Source organism: Tachyglossus aculeatus, chromosome 27 (assembly GCF_015852505.1).
Source record: "Tachyglossus aculeatus isolate mTacAcu1 chromosome 27, mTacAcu1.pri, whole genome shotgun sequence".
Lineage (NCBI taxonomy): Eukaryota > Metazoa > Chordata > Mammalia > Monotremata > Tachyglossidae > Tachyglossus > Tachyglossus aculeatus.
The window spans coordinates 1,473,365-1,495,930 of record NC_052092.1 but is presented as its reverse complement, the minus strand read 5'-3'; the positions used below and the strand labels follow the sequence as shown (position 1 = coordinate 1,495,930).

Sequence of the window (22,566 nt, the reverse complement as noted above, 5' to 3'; positions counted from 1 at the left end):
CTCCGACTCCCAGACCTGATTTCTTTCTGCTAGGCCACACTGCTTCTCCATGTCTACCGACTGTCCTATTTTCCTCTCCCCAGCGTTTAGTTCGCTGCCCTCCACCCAGTAAGCGCTCAGTACATACCACCGCTTCAGTCCGGCGCTCAGCAAGTAAGAACCGAGAAGATAATAATAATAATAATAATAATGTTGGCATTTGTTAAGCGCTTACTATGTGCAAAGCACTGTTCTAAGCGCTTGGGGGGATACAAAGTAATCAGGTTGTCCCACGTGGGGCTCACAGTCTTAGTCCCCATTTTACAGATGAGGTCACTGAGGCTCAGAGAAGTTAAGTGATTTGCCCAAGGTCACACAGCAGACATGTGGCGGAGGCAGGATTCGAACTCATGACCTCTGACTCCAAAGCCCGTGCTCTTTCCACTGAGCCACGGACAGTGAGAGGCAGAAACGAAGATTGCGAGCCCGTTGTGGGCGGTGATTGTCTCTATTTGGTGCTGGATTGTACTTTCCGAGCGCTTAGTACAGCGCTCTGCACACCGTAGGCTCTCAATAAATACAATTGAAAGAGTAAACCATTGCGGCTCAGTGGAAAGAGCCCGGGCTTGGGAGTCGGAGGTCGTGGGTTCTAATCCCGACTCCGCCACTTGTCAGCTGGGTCACTTTCACTCATTCAATCGTATTTACTGAGCACTTACTGTGTGCAGGGCACTGTACTAAGCGCTTGGGAAGTACAAGTTGGCAACATATAGAGACGGTCCCTACCCAACAGTGGGCTCACAGTCACTTCACTTCTCTGGGCCTCAGTTACCTGTAAAATGGCTGTTAAGCACTTACTTTGTGCCGGGCACTGTTCTAAACGCGGGGATGAAGACCGTAAGCCCCAAGTGGGACAACCTGATAATCCTGTATTTATCTCAGCGCTTAGAACAGTGCTTGGCACATAGTAAGCGCTTAACAAACACCAACATTATTATTAGTAGCATTAATATGATTGAATGAATGCCCTGAAGGTAGCCAACGAGCTGATGAAGGCGACGACTATATAGTTACCTGTTCGAGCGGTGTTTATCAGTCCAGGCAGCTTGGTACGACGAGATAAACAGTTTGCCACCATAAAAGTCTAATTATTCCCACAAAGATGGGTGGTGTTTGTGTGTCTAAGAGAGAGATTGTGCTGCCCAAGCGCTTAGTACAGTGCTCTGCACACAGTAAGCACTCAATAAATACAAATGAATGAATACCAAGAGATTCTGTTCCCCAAAGAAGCAGCACGGCCTTGGGGATACAGCCCGGGCCCAGGATTCAGAAGGACCTGAGTTCTAATCCCATACCACCACTGGTGTCTGCTCTGTGACCTTGGGCCAGTCGCTTCACTTCTCTGGGCCTCAGTTCCCTCATCTGGAAAATGGGGATTAAGACGAGGGGCCTCGTGTGGGAGGGGGGCTGCGTCTCCAACCTGATTAGCCTGTACTTACCCCGGCGCTTAGTACAGTGCGGGGCATCTATTATTCAACATTCATTCAATCAGCGCTTAGAACAGTGCTTTGCACATAGTAAGCGCTTAATACCATTAAAAAAATCGTATTGATTGAGCACTTCCTGTGTGCAGGGCACTGTACTAAGTGCTTGGGAAGTACAAATCAGAGACGGTACCTACCCAACAACGGGCTCACACTCAGCCCATACTTGCATTATCCTCTCCCGAGTGTTTAGTACAGTGTTCTGCACACAGTAGGCCCTCAATAAATACCACTGATGATGACACCCCCCAAAAAAAATGTAAAATGCACTCCCATCTCACTGCAGAAGCCCCCCAGGATCTACAATCCTTTCCCCAACTCAAAAATTTCCAATTTAGCTTTAGAAAAGTTCCACCTTCTCCTAAACATAATCCTCTTCCTTCTTGGGACTGAGATTCCTTCTCTCAGGAATATCGCTAATTGTGGCATTTGTTAAGCACTTCCTATGTGCTATACTAAGCGCCGGGGTGGACACAAGCCAATCGGGTTGGACAGAGTCCCCGTCCCCCGTGGGGCTCACGGTCTCCACCCCCATTTTACAGATGAGGGAACTGAGGCACAGAAGTGAAGGGACTGGCCCCAGGTTACACAGTAGACGAGCGGCAGTGCCGGGATTTGAACCCATGACCTTGAGTCCCAGGCTCTTTCCACTGAGCCACCCTGCTTCACCTCTGCAGTGTGGCCTAGCGTGACAGAGCCCGGGCCTGACAGTCCAAAGGACCTGGGTTTCAATCCCGGCTCGGCCACCTGTCTGCTGGGCGTCCTTGGGCAAGTCACTTCACTTCTCTGTGCCTCAGTTCCCTCATCTGGAAAACGGGGATCGAGCCCGGTAGTCCCACACGGGACGGTGACTGCGCCCAACCCGATTAGCTTGTATCTACCTCAGCGCTTAGTACGGTGTCTGGCACAGAGTACGCGCTTAACAAATACTGTGAAAAATAAAAAATGAAAAGGGCAGGGGGTGATTCGAAACCACTTTTCTCAGACGAGTGACTCGGGTGACTGGAAACCACTTTACTCAGAGTGACTTGAGGGACTAGAAACCACTTTTCTCAGAGGAGTGATTTGGGGTGACTAGAAACCACTTTCCTCAGAGGAGTGACTTGAAACCACTTTTCTCCGAGGAGTGACTTGGGGGACTAGAAACCACTTTTCTCCGAGGAGTGACTTGGGGGACTGGAAACCACTTTTCTCAGAGGAGTGATTCAGGTGACTAGAAACCACTTTTCTCGGAGGAGCGACTCGGGTGACGAGAAACCACTTTTCTCAGAGGAGTGATTCGGGTGACTAGAACCTACTGTTCTCGGAGGAGTGACTCGGAGTGACTAGAAACCACTTTTCTCAGAGGAGTGATGAGTGACAAGAAACCACTTTTCTTAGAGGAGTGACTCGGGGGACTAGAAACCACTTTTCTCGGAGGAGTGACTTGGGGGACTGGAAACCACTTTTCTCAGAGAAGTGATTCAGGTGACTAGAAACCATTTTTCTCGGAGGAGCGACTCGGGTGACTAGAAACCACTTTTCTCGGAGGAGCGACTCGGGTGACTAGAAACCACTTTTCTCGGAGGAGCGACTCGGGTGACTAGAAACCACTTTTCTCGGAAGAGAGCGACTCGGGTGACTAGAAACCACTTTTCTCGGAGGAGCGACTCGGGTGACTAGAAACCACTTTTCTCGGAGGAGTGATTTGGGTGACAAGAAACTACTTTTCTTGGAGGAGCAACTCGGGTGACTAGAAACCACTTTTCTCAGAGGAGTGATTCAGGTGACTAGATACCACTTCTCTCAGAGGAGTGATTCGGGTGACTGAGCTACCACTTTTCTCAGAGGAGTGATTCGGGTGACTTTTCTCGGAGGAGTGACTCGGGTGACTGGAAACCACTTCTCTCGGAGGAGTGACGCGGGTGACTGGAAACCGCTTCTGTCCGTCAGAGGAGTGACTCGGGTGACTAGAAACCACTCTTCTCAGAGGGGCGACCCGGAAGGCAGGCCGATGCTCCCGCAACCCGCCGCAGAGCGTCACCCCGACGACCGTCACCCCTGACGACGGACCGCTCACCCCACACACACGCAAGACGGAGTTTTCCTGCCTCGGGCACAAAAGGAGGGTATTTAACACAGTTTCGCGCCTGAAGAGTCACCGTCGGCGGCCGGGGCGGGTCCGGCCCGGCCTAGCCGCAGCTCTTGGGCAGCCGGTAGACGCCCCCGGAGAAGATGAGGTGCTGGTCGCGCACCTTCTTCTGCAGGAAGCCCTGCAGCTCCTGCAGGTCGATCTCGGCGACCACGGGCCCCGTCATGACGAACATCTTGAGCATGCTGTGGATCCGCTCCAGCGTCAGGCTCTCCAGGTTGGTCAGCATGGCCTGGATGTACGTCCAGAAGAGCTGCGGGGGGAAGGCGGCGGATCAGGGGCCGGAGGGGTCGCGCCGCCCCCCCGCCCCGGGATGGGGACCCCCGTTCGACGGCCGGCGGGTCCGCACCTGCAACTCTTCCTCCTTCTGGTCGGCCTGGGACGCCATGGCGGAGTCGCCCTCCTCGTCGCTGTCGAGGAGCACCACGTTGTCGGCCCGGTCCCGCGGCGGCTCCTCCTCCACCACGGAGAAGGTGCCCGCCGGGTCCTCGCGGAGCACGCCCTGCTGCAGCCACAGGGCCATCTTCCGCCGCAGGGACGCCGTGGGCACCTTCAGCGCCTCGCTCAGCTCCTCCAGGGCCCAGCTGCCTGCGGGGGGACGGGCCGGGGCCGGGGTCAGCCGGTGCCTCGGTTGGCCCCCGAGCCCCGTCCGCGCCCCCGCCCCACCCCGGGAGGCCCTCACCCTTCTTCTCGAAGTGCAGCAGGATGGCGGCGTGGACGGGCGACACCGACAGGGACAGGGTGCGATCGGCCAGCATCACGTCCAGGGTCACCAGCCCCAGGTGGTGCTTCCAGCTGAGCGTCCTCATGGCCTGGGGGGGGGGGGGGGGGGAGGGGACGGGAGCGGGGGGCGTCAGGGGGACACCCCCTCCGGCCCCGGGCCGCGGCCGGCCCAGGGGGAGGGCACGGGTACCTTCAGCTTCTCGTACTTCTTGGAGTAGGCCTCCATGGCCTCTGTGATCTGCTCCGGGAGTTCCAGCTTCTCCTCCTTGAGGGGCGGCCAGAACTCGCTGGACAGGATGACGGCCATCAGCGGGAAGGCGGGCCGCTCTTCCTCGGACAGCTTCTCCTCCTCGTCGCGGACGTTGGCGTTGATGCGCCGGGAGTCGGCCATGTCCTGGGGGCAAGACAGATTTGTCTGTCTCCCCCTTCTAGACCGTGAGCCCGCTGTTGGGTCGGGACGGTCTCTATATGTTGCCAACTTGGACTTCCCAAGCGCTTAGTACAGTGCTCTGCACGCAGTGAGCGCTCAATAAATACGATTGATTGATTGGCGGCGGTGGGGCGGGGGGCCACTGACCTTCAGCATGACCTCACAATAGTGCATCTGGGCCTCCCCGAAACGGAGTTTCAGCAGCTCCACGTTGCGGATTTCCCTGGGGAGACACAACAACAACAACAATGGTGGCATTTGTTAAGCGCCGACTATGCGCAAAGCACTGCTCTAAGCGCTGGGGAGGATAAGAGGTGATAATAATAATAATACTAATGATGGCAGCAGTACAGTGCTCTGCACACAGTAAGTGCTCAATAAATACGATTGATTGATTGATTGATTTGTTAAGCGCTTACTATGTGCCAAGCACTGTTCTAAGCGCTAGGGGGATATAAGGTGATCAGGTTGTCCCACGGGGGGCTCACAGTCTTAATCCCCATTTTACAGATGAGGGAACTGAGGGCCAGAGAAGTGAAGTGACTTGCCCAAAGTCACCCAGTTGACAATGGGCGGAGCCGGGATTTGAACCCCTGACCCAGCTGGGATTTTCCGCTCCCAGCAGCCCGGAGGGGATGACCTGCCTACAATAATAACAGTAATAATAACGATTGTGGCATTGGTTAAGCGCTCACTGTACTAAGCGCTGAGGTAGATAGAAGATAATCATGTTAGACACAGTCCCTGCCTCACATGGGGCTCAGGGTCTTCATCCCCTTCTAGACTGCGAGCCCACTGTTGGGTAGGGACCGTCTCTATATGTTGCCAACTTGGACTTCCCAAGAGCTTAGTACAGTGCTCAGCACACAGTAAGCGCTCAATAAATACGATTGAATGAATGAATGAATGAATCCCCATTTTCAGGATGAGGGAACTGAGGCCCGGAGAAGTCAAGTGACTTGCCTAGGGTCACCCGGCGGACAAGCGGAGGAGCCGGGATTGGAACGCACGACCTCCGACTCCCAAGCCCGGGCTCTTTCCACTGAGCTGTGGCTTCTCAGCCTCTCCTGGCGCTTAGTACAGTGCTCTGCACACAGCCCGTCCTCAGTAATAATAATAATAATAGCATTTATTTAGCGCAAAGCACCATTCTAAGCGCTGGGGAGGTTACAAGGTGATCAGGTGGTCCCATGGGGGGCTCACAGTCTTCATCCCCATTTGACAGATGAGGGAACTGAGGCCCAGAGAAGTCAAGTGACTTGCCTAGGGTCACCCGGCGGACAAGCGGAGGAGCCGGGATTGGAACGCACGACCTCCGACTCCCAAGCCCGGGCTCTTTCCACTGAGCTGTGGCTTCTCAGCCTCTCCTGGCGCTTAGTACAGTGCTCTGCACACAGCCCGTCCTCAGTAATAATAATAATAATAGCATTTATTTAGCGCAAAGCACCATTCTAAGCGCTGGGGAGGTTACAAGGTGATCAGGTGGTCCCATGGGGGGCTCACAGTCTTCATCCCCATTTGACAGATGAGGGAACTGAGGCCCAGAGAAGTCAAGTGACTTGCCTAGGGTCACCCGGTGGACAAGCGGAGGAGCCGGGATTGGAACGCACGACCTCCAACTCCCAAGCCCGGGTTCTTTTCACTGAGCCGTGGCTTCTCAGCCTCTCCTGTTGCTTAGTACAGTGCTCTGCACACAGCCCGTCTTCAGTAACAATAATAATAATAGCATTTATTAAGCGCTTACTATGTGCAAAGCACCGTTCTAAGCGCTGGGGAGGTTACAAGGTGATCTGGTGGTCCCACAGGGGGCTCACAGTCTTCATCCCCATTTGACAGACGAGGGAACTGAGGCCCGGAGAAGTCAAGTGACTTGCCTGGGGTTGCCCGGTGGACAAGCAGAGGAGCTGGGACTGGAACCCATGACCTCTGACTCCCAAGCCCGGGCTCTTTCTGAGCTGTGGCTTCTCAGCCTCTCCTGGCGCTTAGTACAGTGCTCTGCACACGGCCCGTCCTCAGTAATAATAATAATAATAGCATTTATTAAGCGATTACTACATGCAAAGCACCGTTCTAAGCGCTGGGGAGGTTACAAGGTGATCAGGTGGTCCCACGGGGGGCTCACAGTCTTCATCCCCATTTGACAGACGAGGGAACCGAGGCCCCAGAGAAGTGCCCAAAGTCACCCGGCTGACAACTGGCAGAGCCGGGATTTGAACCCATGACCTCTGACTCCAAAGCCCCGGCTCTCTCCCTCGAGCCCCGCTGCTTCTCAGTAGATCCGACCGGTCCGACCGCTCGGCGGGGGCCGGGCCCCGCTCTCCCGGGGGGGGCCACCCGTGGGTGTACCAGCTTGCCCTACCCAAGCGCTTAGTCCAGCGCTCTGCACACAGTAAGCGCTCAATAAATACGATCGATTGGGGGTGGCAGGGGAAAGTGGGCGGGCTGACCTGTCGGCGCTGTAGCTGAAGCGGTGGAGCAGGCGGTCGGCGAGGAGGGCGCGGTACTCGTTGACGAAGAGGTCCTTGCTGCCGTAGATGCTGACCAGCAGGCTGACGATGTCCGACGACCGCCGCTTGGAGCTGGCCTTTCCTGCGGACGCGGGGCCGCGGCTCGGGACTCCGGCCGCTGGCCGGCCACCTCCCGCGCCTCCGTTCCCGCCCCCCCCCCCCCCCGAGGCGGGGGCCGGACCCGGACCCCCAGAACCAGGGAAAACAAGCGTTGGGGCCCCGGGGGTGGGGGATAATCACGGCTTGGCTAACGGAACGCCTCAGCCGTTCCCCCCACCCTGAGGAGAATCAGTCGATCAACTGATTATAATGACGACGTTTTGTTAATATGTTTTGTTGTCTGTCTCCCCCTTCTATCAATCAATCAATCAATCATATTTATTGAGCGCTTACTATGTGCACAGCACTGTACTAAGCGCTTGGGAAGTACAAATTGGCAACATATACAGACAGTCCCTACCCAACATTGGGCTCACAGTCTAAATGGGGGAGACAGAGGAAAAAAAAAAAAAACCAAACATACTAACAAAATAAAATAAATAGAATAGATATGTACAAGTAAGATAAATAGAGTAATAAATATGTACAAACATATATACAGGTGCTGTGGGGAAGGGAAGGAGGTAAGATGGGGGGGATGGAGAGGGGGACGAGGGGGAGAGGAAGGAAGGGGCTCAGTCTGGGAAGGCCTTCTAGACTGTAAGCCCACTGTTGGGTAGGGACCGTCTCTGTTGTGAACTTGTACTTCCCAAGCGCTTAGTACAGTGCTCTGCACACAGTAAGTGCTCAATAAATACGATTGAATGAATGATAATAATAGCTGCAGTGTCTGTTGAGCGCTCACTACGTGCCAGGCACCGTACTGGGGCTCGAATGCGGTCCCCGTCCCCGTCCCCTGAAGCGCTCCCGGGTTCATTCCCCATTTTGCAGAGGAGATGACTGAGGCCCAGTGGAAAGAGCCTGGGCTTTGGAGTCAGGGGTCATGGGTTCAAATCCCGACTCCACCGTCAGCTGTGTGACTATGGGCAAGTCACTTCACTTCTCTGGGCCTCAGTGACCTCATCTGCAAAATGGGGATTAAGACTGTGAGCCCCGCATGGGACAACCTGATCACTTTGAAACCTCCCCAGCACTTAGAACAGTGCTTGGCACATAGTAAGCGCTTAATAAATGCCCTCATTATTATTATTCTCTGGGCCTTAGTTCCCTCATCTGTAAAACGGGGATTAAGACTGTGAGCTCCCCCTGGGACAACCTGATCACTTTGTAACCTCCCCAGTGCTTAGAACAGTGCTTGGCACATAGTAAGTGCTTAATAAATGCCATCATTATTATTATTCTCTGGGCCTCAGTGACCTCATCTGTAAAACAGGGATTAAGACTGTGAGCCCCACGTGGGCCAACCTGATCACCTTGCAACCTCCCCAGCGCTTAGAACAGTGCTTGGCACATAGTAAGCGCTTAATAAATGCCATCATTATTATTATTCTCTGTGCCTCAGTGACCTCATCTGTAAAACAGGGATTAAGACTGTGAGCCCCCGGTGGGACAACCTGATCACCTTGCAACCTCCCCAGCGCTTGGAGCGGTGCTTTGCACATAGTAAGCACTTAATAAATGCCATCATTATTATTATTCTCTGTGCCTTAGTTCCCTCACCTGTAAAACGGGGGATGAAGACTGTGAGCCCCCCGTGGGACAACCTGATCACCCTGCAACCTCTCCAGCGCTTGGAGCGGTGCTGTGCACATAGGAAGTGCTTAATAAACTTTTAGACTGTGAGCCCACTGCTGGGTAGGGACTGTCTCTATATGTTGCCAATTTGTACTTCCCAAGCGCTCAGCACAGTGCTCTGCACACAGTAAGCGCCCAATAAATACGATTGATGATAATAAACGCTATCACTACTATTTTTATTCTTATCCCTCCACCGGGCCGGCTGACCTGGGTCGGCGTCCACGGGGTCGGGCACCCAGTCTTCGGGGTCCGAGAGGTCGTCGTCGCTCTCCTGGCCGTTGTCCAGGGTGACGGGGTCGGCCTTGGCCAGCTCGTGGGCCAGGTCCCCCGAGCCCTCGGCGTCGCCCGTCAGGCCGGCCACGATCTGCCGCACGGTGTCCTCCCGGGTCCTGCGGCGGGGAGGGGGGACCGCTGGACCTCCGGGCCGCCCGCCCGGGCCTCCCGCCGCCCCTCCGGCCCCCGGCCGCCCGCTGACCTGAGGTAGCGGCGGATGGGCTCGCAGGCCACCTCCAGGATGACCATGGACGGGTCCAGCTCCCGCAGGGCTTTGATGGCGGAGATGTAGAGGGTGATGATGTCCGACGTGTTCACCCCTGGAAGCCGGGACCCGGGCCCGTCACCGCCTTTCCCTCCCCCTCCCCTCCGTCACCGCCTCCTTAATAACGATAGCCCGCTGGTGGGTAGGGACCGTCTCTATACGTTGCCAACTTGGACTTCCCAAGCACTCAGTACAGTTCTCTGCACACAGTAAGCGCTCAATAAATACGATTGAATGAACAATAGATGAGACTGTGAGCCCGCTGTTGGGTAGGGACCGTCTCTATACGTTGCCAACTTGGACTTCCCAAGCGCTCAGTCCGGTGCTCTGCACACAGTAAGCGCTCAATAAATACGATTGAATGAACAATAAATGAGACTGTGAGCCCGCTGTTGGGTAGGGACCGTCTCTATACGTTGCCAGCTTGGACTTCCCAAGCGCTCAGTCCGGTGCTCTGCACACAGTAAGCGCTCAATAAATACGATTGAATGAACAATAAATGAGACTGTGAGCCCACTGGTGGGTAGGGACCGTCTCTATACGTTGCCAACTTGGACTTCCCAAGCGTTCAGTCCAGTGCTCTGCACACAGTAAGCGCTCAATAAATACAATTGAATGAATGAACGAATGAATAAATGAGACTGTGAGCTCGCTGCTGGGTAGGGACTGTCTCTATACATTGCTAACTTGGACTTCCCAAGCACTCAGTCCAGTGCTCTGCACACAGTAAGCGCTCAATAAATACGATTGAATGAACAATAAATGAGACTGTGAGCCCGCTGGTGGGTAGGGACCGTCTCTACACGTTGCTAACTTGGACTTCCCAAGCGCTCAGTCCAGTGCTCTGCACACAGTAAGCGCTCAATAAATACAATTGAATGAACAATAAATGAGACTGTGAGCCCGCTGTCGGGTAGGGACCGTCTCTATACGTTGCTAACTTGGACTTCCCAAGCGCTCAGTACGGTGCTCTGCACACAGGAAGCGCTCAATAAATACGATTGAATGAACAATAAATGAGACTGTGAGCCCGCTGTTGGGTAGGGACCGTCTCTATATGTTCCTAACTTCTACTTCCCAAGCGCTCAGTACAGTGCTCTGCACACAGTAAGCACTCAATAAATACGATTGAATGAATGAATGAATGAATAATAAATGAGACTGTGAGCCCGTTGTTGGGTAAGGACCATCTCCATATGTTGCCGACTTGTATTTCCCAAGTTCTTAGTACAGTGCTTTACACACGGTAAGTGCTCAATAAATACGATTGATTGATCAGCGCTTAGAACGGCGCTTGCCACATAGTAAGCGCTTGCCAAATACCAGCATTATAATAGAGAAGCAGCGCGGCTCAATGGAAAGAGCCCGGGCTTGGGAGTCAGAGGTTGTGGGTTCTAATCCCACCTCTGCCACTTATGAGCTGTGTGACTTTGGGCGAGTCCCTTCACTTCTCTGGGCCTCGGTGACCTCATCTGGAAAATGGGGATGAAGGCTGTGAGCCCCACGGGGGACAACCTGATGACCTCGTAATAATAATAATAATGATGATGGCGTTTATTAAGCGCTTACTATGTGCAAGGCACTGCTCTAAGTGCTGGGGAGGTTACAAGGTGATCAAGTTGTCCCACCGGGGGGGCGCTCACAGTCTTAATCCCCATTTTACAGATGAGGGAACTGAGGCCCAGAGAAGTCAACTGACTTGCCCAAAGTCACACAGCTGACAACTGGCGGAGCCGGAATTTGAACCCAAGACCTCTGACTCCAATGCCCGGGCTCCTGCCACTGAGCCACGCTGCTTCTCTAATCACTTCACTTTTAAATGAACGTTTTCGCAGGCTGTTGCAAAAACTTGCGAGGATTTACAACGTACTACCTGAATAGGTATGCTCAATGTCTGATAAAATCCATTTCGGCTCTGTTAAAAACACCCCAGCGCTTAGAACAGCGCCTTGGCACCTAGTGAACGCACCCAGAGCCCAGGCCTGGGAATCAGGAGGTCATGGGTTCGAATCCCGGCCAAGCCCCCGCCTGCTCTGTGACCTCGGGCAGGTCCCTTGACTTCTCCGTGTCTCAGTTTCCTCACCCGTAAAACGGCGAGCCCCACATGGGACGGGGTCCGCGTCCAACCCCACCCGCTTGGGTCCACCCCCAGCGCTCAGTACAGTGCCTGGCCCGTGGCAGGTGCTCAACAAATGCCGTAATAATGATAATAATCCTAATGACGATGATGATGATGATGATACCTGGATGGAGGAGGCGGGTTTCGAGAGCCGTCTTGAGGGAGCTGAGCAGCTGTTGCCTCTGACTGGTCCTTTCCAGGCAATACTTCAGATCCTCGATGGCAGGCTTGGATTCGGGAAAATCTGGGAGCAGAAAGGACCCCGGCCGGCTAAAACCCGCCCCGGGAGCCCAGATCGGAAGGAAAGCGCTGTGGCCTAATGGGCAGAGCCCGGGAATCGGAAGGACCTGGCTTCTATTCTATTATTTATTTTATTTTGTTAATATATTTTGTTCTCTGTCTCCCCCTTCTAGACTGTGAGCCCACTGTTGGGTAGGGACCGTCTCTGTATGTCGCCAGCTTGGACTTCCCAAGCGCTTAATACAGTGCTCTGCACACAGTAAGCGCTCAATAAATACGATTGATTGATTGATTCTAATCTGGTTTCCCCCTTCTAGACTGTGAGCCCACTGTTGGGTAGGGACCGTCTCTATATGTCGCCAGGTTGGACTTCCCAAGCACTTAGTACAGTGCTCTGCACACAGTAAGCGCTCAATAAATATGATTGATTGATTGATTGACTCTAATCTGGCTTCCCCCTTCTAGACTGTGAGCCCACTGTTGGGTGGGGACCGTCTCTCTATGTTGCCACCTTGTACTTCCCAAGCACTTGGTACAGTGCTCTGCACACAGTAAGCGCTCAATAAATACGATTGATTGATTGATTGATTCTAATCCCGGCTCCGCCGCTTGTCTGCTGGGAGTGACCCTGGGCAAGTCACTTCTCTGGGCCTCGGTGACCTCGACTATAAAATGGGGACGGAGCCCGCTGTTGGGTAGGGACCGTCTCTAGATGTTGCCAACTTGGACTTCCCAAGCGCTTAGTCTAGTGCTCTGCACACAGTAATCAACCAATCAATCAATCGTATTTATTGAGCGCTTACTGCGTGCAGAGCACTGGACTAAGCGCTTGGGAAGTCCAAGTTGGCAACATATAGAGACGGTCCCTACCCAACAGCGAGCTCACAGTCTAGAAGGGGGAGACAGACAACAAAACAAAACAGATTAACAAAAGAAAATAAATGGAAAAAATATGTACAAATAGAGTGATAAATACGTACAAACATATATACATATATTCATTCATTCAATCGTATTTATTGAGCGCTTACTGTGTGCAGAGCACTGGACTAAGCCCTTGGCAAGTCCAAGTTGGCTACATATAGAGATGGTCCCTACCCAACAGCAGGCTCACAGTCTAGAAGGGGGAGACGGACAACGAAACAAAACAGATTAACAAAATAAAATAAATAGAATAAATATGTGCAAATAAAATAAATAGAGCGATAAATCCGTACAAACATAAATACATATATCCAGATGCTGTGGGGAAGGGAAGGAGGTAAGGCAGGGGGTATGGAGAGGAAGGAGGGGGCTCAGTCTGGGAAGGCCTCCTGAAGGAGGTGAGCTCTCAGTAGGGCTTTGAAGGCAACTTCAGTGACCTCATCTGTAAAATGGGGATGAAGACGGGGAACCCCACATGGGACAACCTGATCACCTTGTATCCCCACCCGAGTGCTTAGAATGGTGCTTTGCACATAGTAAGCGCTTAACAAATGCCATCATCATCATCATTATTATTATTACAGCGCCTGGCACCCAGTAAGCGCTTGATACTGTAACAAAAAAATGACAGAGGGCACACAGTGAGCGCTTAATACTGTAATAAAAAAATGAAAGAGGGGGACACGGGGAGGAATTCACGAGGCCACCCGCCCGCCCGCCTGCCCGAGCTGAGCCGGGGGTCCCCGGAGGGAGGGGAGGGGAGGGGAGGGGAGGGGGCCTGCTGACCGCGGATGATGCTGAACAGCTCCTCGATGCGCAGGCTGGCGTAGATGCGGTAGAAGAACCTCTGCACGTGGCAGCGCCATCGCCTCAGGCTGCCGCCCGCCTCGGAGGCGGGCACGGGGCCGGCCCCCTCGGGCAGGAACACCTGGCTCAGCCAGCCGATCACCTTCTCGATCCACTGGCGGGGAAACGGGAGGCCGGGATCGCCGACTGGCCGGCCGGCATCCCCGTCTGCCCCCCAACCTCCAGAGAGCCCGGGCCGGGGGCGGACGCGGCCCACTAAGCATCCGTTTTTTCCACGCTTCTCTGTGACCGGATGACTCTATTCGGTCCCTTTTTTTCCATTCCCCCCACTTTCCTCTCCCCCTCGTCCCCCTCTCCATCTCCCCCATCTTACCTCCTTCCCTTCCCCACTGCACCTGTATATATGCATGAACATATTTATTACTCTATTTATTTATTTATTTTACTCGTACATATCTATTCTATTAATTTTATTTTGTTAGTATATTTGGTTTTGTTTTCTGTCTCCCCCTTTTAGACTGTGAGCCCACTGTTGGGTAGGGACTGTCTCTACATGTTGCCAACTTGTACTTCCCAAGCGCTTAGTCCAGTGCTCTGCACGCAGTAAGCGCTCAATAAATATGATTGATGATGATGATGATGATGTCTATATGTTGGCACGGATTTATTACTCTATTTTATTTGTACATACTTATTCTATTTTGCCCAACTTGTACTTCCCAAGCGCTTAGTCCAGTGCTCTGCACACAGTAAGCGCTCAATAAATATGATTGATTGATTGATTGATTGATTGTTAATATGTTTTGTTTTGATGTCCATCTCCCTCTTCTAGACTGCGAGCCCGCAGTTGGGTGGGGACCGTCTCTAGATGTTGCCGACTCGGACTTCCCAAGCGCTTGGTCCAGTGCTCTGCACACAGTAAGCGCTCAATAAATACGACTGAATGAATGAATGGAATTCCCAAAGTGGTTGAATAGTAAAGTGCTTACCGCACCTGTATATATGTTTGTATGTATTTATTACTCTATTCATTTATTTATTTTATTTGTGCATATTTATTCTATTTATTTTATTTTGTTAATATGTTTTGTTTTGTTGTCTGTCTTCCCCTTCTAGACTGTGAGCCCGCTGTTGGGTAGGGACTGTCTCTAGATGTTGCCAATTTGGACTTCCCAAGCGTTTAGTCCAGTGCTCTGTATGTAGTAAGCGCTCAATAAATACGATTGAATGTATGAATGAATGAATTCCCTCGCATTTATTGAGTGCTTACTGTGCGCAGGGCACTGTACTGAGCCCTTGAGCGACGACAGTATAGCAATAAACAGACACATTTCCTGCCCGCAACAAGCTTATGGCCTAAGAGAGCTGTGTGCTTTGCACACAGCAAGCGCTCAATTAATACAACTGTTAATGAATAATAATAGAGTTGGGGAAACAGACATGAATAAATAAAATAAATAATAAAAAATTACGATTTATTTTTTTATTTTTATTTTTCATTTTATTATATTTATTATATTTATTTTATTTTTTATTTTTTAAAAAATAATAAAAAAATAAAAAATAAAATATAGAGATGAACATAAATGCTGTGGAGCAGGGAGGGGGTAGGATACAGACATATCTATAATTCTATTTATTTATAATGATGCTACTGATGCCTGTTTACTGGTTTTGATGTCTGTGAGACTGTGAGCCCGTTGTGGGCAGGGATTGTCGCTATTTGCCGCTGAACTGTACCTCCCAAGCGCTTAGTACAGTGCTCTGCACACGGTAAGCGCTCAATAAATACTGTCTACTTGTTTTGCTTGGGAGCAAATCAGGATGATGCAGAAGGGAGTGGGAGAAGAGGAAAGGGAAGAGATGGGCCTTCAGTATGGCTTTGAAGCAGGGACAGTGTCGCATTTAAGGGTGGAAAGTGTGAGTGCTCTCTGGGGGGTAGAGGGGAGGGAGACAGAAAAAGGGAGGGAGAGAATGAGGAAGAGGGAAAGAGGGAGGGAGAGAGAAAATGAGGAAGAGGGAGAGAGGGGGAGACATAAAAGGGAGGGAGAGAATGAGGAAGAAAGAGGGAGAGAGAGTATGAGGAAGAGGGAGAGAGGGGGAGAGATAAAAAGGGAGGGAGAGAATGAGGAAGAGAGGGAGAGAGAGAAAGGGGGAGACAGAGACAGAAAGATGAGGAGGAAGAGGAGGCTTCCGACAAAATATCTTGGAAAGCCAAGACCAACCAGGTCATCAGCTCTGAGTCAGAAAAAGGGAAGGAGAGAATGAGGAACAAGGAGGGAGAGAGAGAGAAAAACAGAAGAGGGAGGGACAGAGAGAGAGACAAAAGAGAGGGAGAGAATGAGGAAGAGGGAAAGAGGGAGGGAGAGAGAGCATGAGGAAGAGGGAGAGAGGGGGAGAGATAAAAACAGAGGGAGAGAATGAGAAAGAAAGAGGGAGAGAGAGGAATAGGGAGAGAGGGGGAGAGATAAAAAGGGAGGGAGAGAATGAGGAAGAGAGAGGGAGAGAGAAAAGGGGGGAGACAGAGAAAGAGAGATAAGGAGGAAGAGGAGGCTTCCAACAAAATATCTTGGAAAGCCAAGACCAACCAGGTCATCAGCTCTGAGTCAGAAAAAGGGAGGGAGAGAATCAGGAACAAGGAGGGAGAGAGAGAGAAAGACAGAAGAGGGAGGGACAGAGAGAGAGACAAAAGGGAGGGAGAGAATGAGGAAGAGGGAAAGAGGGAGGGAGAGAGAGCATGAGGAAGAGGGAGAGAGGGGGAGACATAAAAACGGAGGGAGAGAATGAGGAAGAAAGAGGGAGAGAGAGGAAGAGGGAGAGAGGGGGAGAGATAAAAGGGAGGGAGAGAATGAGGAAGAAAGAGGGAGAGAGAGCATGAGGAAGAGGGAGAGAGGGGGAGAGATAAAAAGGGAGGGAGAGAATGAGGAAGAGAGAGGGAGAGAGAAAAGGGGGGAGACAGAGACAGAGAGATGAGGAGGAAGAGGAGGCTTCCGACAAAATATATTGGAAAGCCAAGACCAACCAGGTCATCAGCTCTGAGTAGGGCACATGTTTGTTTTGTTGTCTGTCTCCCCCTTCTAGACTGTAAGCCCGCTGTTGGGTAGGGACCGTCTCTAGATGTTGCCAACTTCTACTTCCAGTGCTCTGCACACGGTGAGCGCTCAATAAATACGACTGAATGAATGACAAGCTGGGATGTCGGCCGGGAGGACCCCTCCTTGGCCCGGCCGCCCCCGCCCAGCCCTCCCGGGTGGCCGGCGGGCTCCGGGCGGACCCCCCATCGGGGCGGGCCCGGCCGCCGGTGGGCTCACCTCTTGGAACTCGTTGAGGAAGGACGTCTCGTATTCCCCGCGACAGCAGCGCTCCATCCTCTCCTCCAGCATCTGGTGCAGGATGACGGTGACCGCGTCGGCGCTGACCCGCTCCACCAGGTCCAGCCTGTGGCTGAAAAAACACACCGCCGCGTGGGTCCCCCCGGCCCGCGGCGGGCGGGCGGCGACGGCCGGCCGGGGCCCGGGCCGCACGGAGGAATCAATCAATCAATCAATCATCAGTCGTATTTATTGAGCGCTTACTGTGTGCAGAGCACTGTACTAAGCGCTTGGGAAGTACAAGTTGGCAACATATAGAGGCAGTCCCTACCCAACAGTGGGCTCATTGTTGTAATAAATCATAAATTATTATACTTTATTCTATTCTATTATAAATGCCATAATATGATGGTATTTGTTAAGCGCTTACTTTGCACAAAGCACTGTTCTAAGCGCTGGGGAGGTTACAAGGTGATCAGGTTGTCCCACGGGGGCTCACGGTTTTCATCCCCATTTTCCAGATGAGGTAACTGAGGCCCAGAGAAGTGAAGCGAATCAATCAATCACTTGATTGATTGATTGATTGGAGGCCTTCCCAGACTGAGCCCCTTCCTTCCTCTCCCCCTTGTCCCCCTCTCCATCCCCCCCATCCTACCTCCTTCCCTTCCCCACAGCACCTGTATATATGGATATATGTTGGTACATATTTATTAAGCTATTTATTTGTTTTACTTGTACATATCTATTCTATTTATTTTATTTTGTTAGTATGTTTGGTTTTGTTCTCTATCTCCCCCTTTTAGACTGTGAGCCCACTGTTGGGTAGGGACTGTCCCTATATGTTGCCAACATGTACTTCCCAAGCGCTTAGTCCAGTGCTCTGCACACAGTAAGCGCTCAATAAATACGATTGATTGATTGACTGATTGAATGGCCGAGCGGCAGAAACCACAGCCAAATGGAAATCTTCGGTCCTCTAGAGGTCTGCGAATGGACCGTTTAATTGTCGGATTGTCCTCTCCCAAGCGCTCAGCCCAGCGCTCTGCACACTGTAAGCGCTCAATAAATACGACTGAACGAATGAATCGCCATCGTCGTGGTTATTCCCCCGGCTAAGCCGCGCCCGGGCTGGGCACACTTGAGAAGCAGCGTGGCTCAGTGGAAAGAGCCCGGGCTTTGGAGTCAGAGGTCATGGGTTCAAATCCCGGCTCCGCCAATTGCCAGCTGTGTGACTTTGGGCAAGTCGCTTCACTTCTCTGGGCCTCCCAGCGTGGCTCAGTGGAAAGAGCCCGGGCTTTGGAGTCAGAGGTCATGGGTTCAAATTCCGGGTGCGACAATTGTCAGCTGTGTGACTTTGGCCAAGTCGCTTCACTTCTCTGGGCCTCCCAGCGCGGCTCAGTGGAAAGAGCCCGGGCTTTGGAGTCAGAGGTCATGGGTTCAAATCCCGGCTCCGCCAATTGCCAGCTGTGTGACTTTGGGCAAGTCGCTTCACTTCTCTGGGCCTCCCAGCGTGGCTCAGTGGAAAGAGCCTGGGCTTTGGAGTCAGAGGTCATGGGTTCAAATTCTGGCTCCGCCAATTGTCAGCTGTGTGACTTTGGGCAAGTCCCTTCACTTCTCTGTGCCTCACAGCGTGGCTCAGTGGAAAGAGCCCGGGCTTTGGAGTCAGAGGTCATGGGTTCAAATCCCGGGTGCACCAATTGTCAGCTGTGTGACTCTGGGCAAGTCCCTTCACTTCTCTGTGCCTCACAGCGTGGCTCAGTGGAAAGAGCCCGGGCTTTGGAGTCAGAGGTCATGGGTTCAAATCCCGGCTCTGCCAATTGTCAGCTGTGTGACTTTGGCCAAGTCGCTTCACTTCTCTGTGCCTCACAGCGTGGCTCAGTGGAAAGAGCCCGGGCTTTGGAGTCAGAGGTCATGGGTTCAAATCCCGGCTCCGCCAATTGCCAGCTGTGTGACTTTGGGCAAGTCGCTTCACTTCTCTGGGCCTCACAGCATGGCTCAGTGGAAAGAGTCCGGGCTTTGGAGTCAGAGGTCATGGGTTCAAATCCCAGGTGCACCAATTGTCAGCTGTATGACTCTGGACAAGTCCCTTCACTTCTCTGTGCCTCACAGTGTGGCTCAGTGGAAAGAGCCCGGGCTTTGGAGTCAGAGGTCATGGGTTCAAATTCCGGGTGCGACAATTGTCAGCTGTGTGACTTTGGCCAAGTCGCTTCACTTCTCTGTGCCTCACAGTGCGGCTCAGTGGAAAGAGCCCGGGCTTTGGAGTCAGAGGTCATGGGTTCAAATCCCGGCTCCGCCAATTGTCAGCTGTGTGACTTTGGGCAAGTCACTTCTCTGGGTCTCAGTGCCCTCATCTGTAAAATGGGGATGAAGACTGTGAGCCCCCCGTGGGACAACTTGATCACCTTGTAACCTCCCCGGCGGTTAGGACGGTGCTTCGCACGCAGTAAGCGCTTAATCGACGCCATCGTGCTCATTACGACTTACAGGATCTCGCCGAGCTGGCGAAACTGCTGCAGGGCCAGGGGGCACCAGCAGAGCGGGCCGGGGCTCCCGCAGCCTCCGCACTCGGGGCCGGGGGGCCCGCGGTCCTCCCCGCCGCCCCGCCGCCGCATGTAGATCCTGAAGGCGCGGCCGTAGAACTGGCGGATCATCTCCTGGAAGGTCTTGCTGGGGGAGAAGAAGAGGACGGCGCGGACGACGGTGCCCACCCTGGCCCGCAGGCTCCGCGGGCCGCCCGGGAGCAGGCCGGCCTGGGCCCAGCGCTCCAGCAGGCCGAGGCTGGCCAGGTAGGGGTCCAGGCGGGCCCGCAGCCCCCCGAAGGCGGCCAGGAGGACCAGGGCGGCCCGGGGCTCCCCGGGGCCCCCGCGGTGCTGGCCCACGGCGGCCCAGAAGGCCGGGGCGATGCTGGCCTGCAGGTCCGTCTGCAGCACCTCGGCGAACCAGTCCTCCAGCACCCAGTGCAGCTCGTAGCGTCGCAGGACCTGAACTGCCGCCCGCAGCGCCTCCTCCTCCTCCTCCTCCTCCTCCTCCTCCGGGCGCCCACGGGGGCCGGGAGACGCCTGCGGGAGACGGCCGGGACCAGCTGACGGCCGGGGAAGCCGGGAGGGCCCCGCCCGGGCCGAGGACCGCCGTCTGGGGAACGGGCTTCTTTACGGTATTTGCTAAGTGCTTACTATGGTCGTAATAATAACAACAATGATTGGTGGTATTTCTTAGGCACTTAGTGTGTGCCAAACAATAATGACTATGGCATTGGCAAAGCCTTCTCCATCCCTCCTCCTCCTCTTCTCCCCCTTCCTTCCTCCCCCTCCCCCCAGCTCTCCATCCTTCCCCCCACCTCTCCATCCATTCCCCTCCCTTCCCTCCTCCTCTCCACTCCCTCTCCCCCTCCCTTGCTCCCCATCCCTCCCCCTCCTTTCCCTCCTCCACTCCATCCCCTCTCCCCCTCCCTTCCCCCCATTCTCCCCCTCCTTTCCCTCCCCTCCATCCCTCCCTTCCCTCCTCCTCTCCATCCCCCTTCCTTCCCCCTCCATCCCTCCCTCTCCTTCCCCTCCTCCACTCCATCCCCTCCCCCTCCCTTCCCTCCTCTCCCCCTTCTTTCCCCCTCTTCCCTCCACCTCTCCATCCCTCCCTCCTCCTTTCCATCCCCTCTCCCTCCTTTCTCTCCTCCTCTCCATCCCCTCTCCCTCCTTTCCCCATCCCCTTTCCCCCTCCCTTCCCCCTCCTCTCCATCCACACCCCCTCCTTTCCCTCCTCCTCTCCATCCTTTTTCCCTCCTCCTCTCCATCCCCTCCCCCCTCCTTTCCATCCATACCCCCCTCCTTTCCCTCCTCCTCTCCATCCTTTTTCCCCCTCCTCTCCATGCCCCCTCCTCTCCATGCCCCCTCCTCCTTTCCCTCCTCCTCTCCATCCATCCCTTCCCCCTCTCCATCCCCTCTCCCCTCACCTCTCCATCCCTCCCACCTCCTCTCCATCCCCTCTCCCTCCTTTCCCCTCTTCTCCATCCATCCCCCTTCCTTTCCCCCCTCCTTTCCACCCATACCCCCCTCCTTTCCCTCCTCCTCTCCATGCCCCCTCCTCCTTTCCCTCCTCCTCTCCATCCCCCCTCCATCCCCTCTCCCCCTCGCCCTCAATAAAGGCCACTAGGGAAGCAGCGCGGCTCGGCGGAAAGAGCCCGGGCTCGGGAGTCAGAGGCCGTGGGTTCGAATCCCGGCTCCGCCACGTCTGCTGGGCGACCTTGGGCCGGTCACTTAAATGCTCTGAGCCTCAGTTCCCTCATCTGCAAAATGGGGATGAAGGCTGGGAGCCCCCCGTGGGACAACCTCATCACCCTGTATCCCCCCAGCGCTTAGAGCAGTACTATGCACAGAGTAAGCGCTTAACAGATGCCATCATTATTATTATTGTCCTCCTCCCTCCCCCCCCACCCCCCCCACCCATCCATCCATCCCCTCCTCCATCCCTCCCTCCCTCCCTCCCCGACTCTCCATCCTTTCGGTGTCGTTGCCGGCTCCCCGGGACCCACCAGGCCCAGGGCTTCCGGGGGCACGAGGCCGGTGCTCACGGTGGCCCAGGCGGCAGACAGCTCACTCCCACTCCCACCCCCACCACCTCCTCCTCCTCCTCCTCCTGCTGCTCCAGCCGCCATCATCCCCTCCTTCTCGCCCTCCCGCCCGGAAGGGGGCGCAAGCGTGCGAGCGCCTGATGACGTCACCCCTCCGCGACAACGCGGGGCTCCTCCTCCCCGCCCTCTCGTCCGGAAGGGGGCGCGTGCGCGCGTCTGCTGACGTCATCCATACTCGACAACGCGGGGGGCCTCCTTCTCCTCCGGCCGCCATCTTCCCCCCCTTCCCGCCCGGAAGGGGGCGCGCGGGTTCGCGCGCCTGCTGACGTCCCCTCCTCCCTGCCTCCCGTCCGGAAGGGGGCGCGCGCCTGCTGACGTCACCCCTCTGCGACAACTGTGAGCCTCATGTGGGACCACATTATCAATCAATCAATCGTATTTATTGAGCGCTTACTATGTGCAGAGCACTGTACTAAGCGCTTGGGAAGTACAAATCGGCAACACATAGAGACAGTCCCTACCCAACAGTGGGCTCACAGTCTAAAAGGGGTAGATACCAGATTATCTTGTATCTACCCCAGCGCTTAGCACATACCACAATCATCATCGTCAGTAGTAGTAACGTTACTAGTGCAACATTTTAGAAAATATTCTGGATGACAGAGTGACATTTGGGTTGGAGAGGGGAGAGGACTGTGAGCCCACCGTCGGGCAGGGACTATGTTGCCAACTTGGACTTCCCAAGCGCTTGGTACAGTGCCCTGCACCCAGCAAGCGCTCAATAAATGCGATTGATTGAGAGGAAGGAGGAGGTCAGCGGGTTATGACGAGAACCATTCTAGATGGAGAAGAAGGGGCAGATTTAGGAAATGTCACAGGGGGAAATATGCAGCATTTAGCCATAACCTCTTTGTGGGAGTTGAAGGTGAGTAAAGAGTGCAGGTTCCTATCATGGTTGCAGATTTTGGAGACAGAATGGTGGTGTCATCCCCACCTACCTTCTTCCTCCCCA

General features: G+C 54.0%; 1 protein-coding gene across 1 annotated transcript; it reads right to left on the bottom strand.

The window, feature by feature from the left end:
• Positions 1–2,517: 2,517 nt before the first annotated feature.
• On the bottom strand, positions 2,518–21,641 carry ANAPC2 (anaphase promoting complex subunit 2). The gene is made up of 13 exons (XM_038767989.1): positions 21,516–21,641; positions 19,475–20,049; positions 16,991–17,123; positions 13,659–13,833; positions 11,833–11,952; positions 9,527–9,644; positions 9,259–9,440; positions 7,255–7,396; positions 4,955–5,030; positions 4,568–4,771; positions 4,337–4,466; positions 4,004–4,242; positions 2,518–3,907 (listed from the first exon to the last, which is right to left on the bottom strand). The coding sequence occupies exons 1-13, from the start codon at positions 21,639–21,641 to the stop codon at positions 3,695–3,697; spliced, it is 2,433 nt and encodes an 810-aa protein (XP_038623917.1). The 3' UTR covers positions 2,518–3,694.
• Positions 21,642–22,566: the final 925 nt, after the last annotated feature.

Bases quoted from the DNA above. Each gene is read 5' to 3' on its own strand.
- ANAPC2 (XM_038767989.1), bottom strand. From the start codon at position 21,641: ATGATGGCGGCTGGAGCAGCAGGAGGAGGAGGAGGAGGAGGTGGTGGG. The intron at 9,645-11,832 runs GTATCATCATCA...CCCGGCTTCCAG, and splicing joins AACCCGCCTCCTCCATCCAG to GGGTGAACACGTCGGACATC. The intron at 4,467-4,567 runs GTACCCGTGCCC...CCCCCCCCCCAG, and splicing joins AGAAGTACGAGAAGCTGAAG to GCCATGAGGACGCTCAGCTG.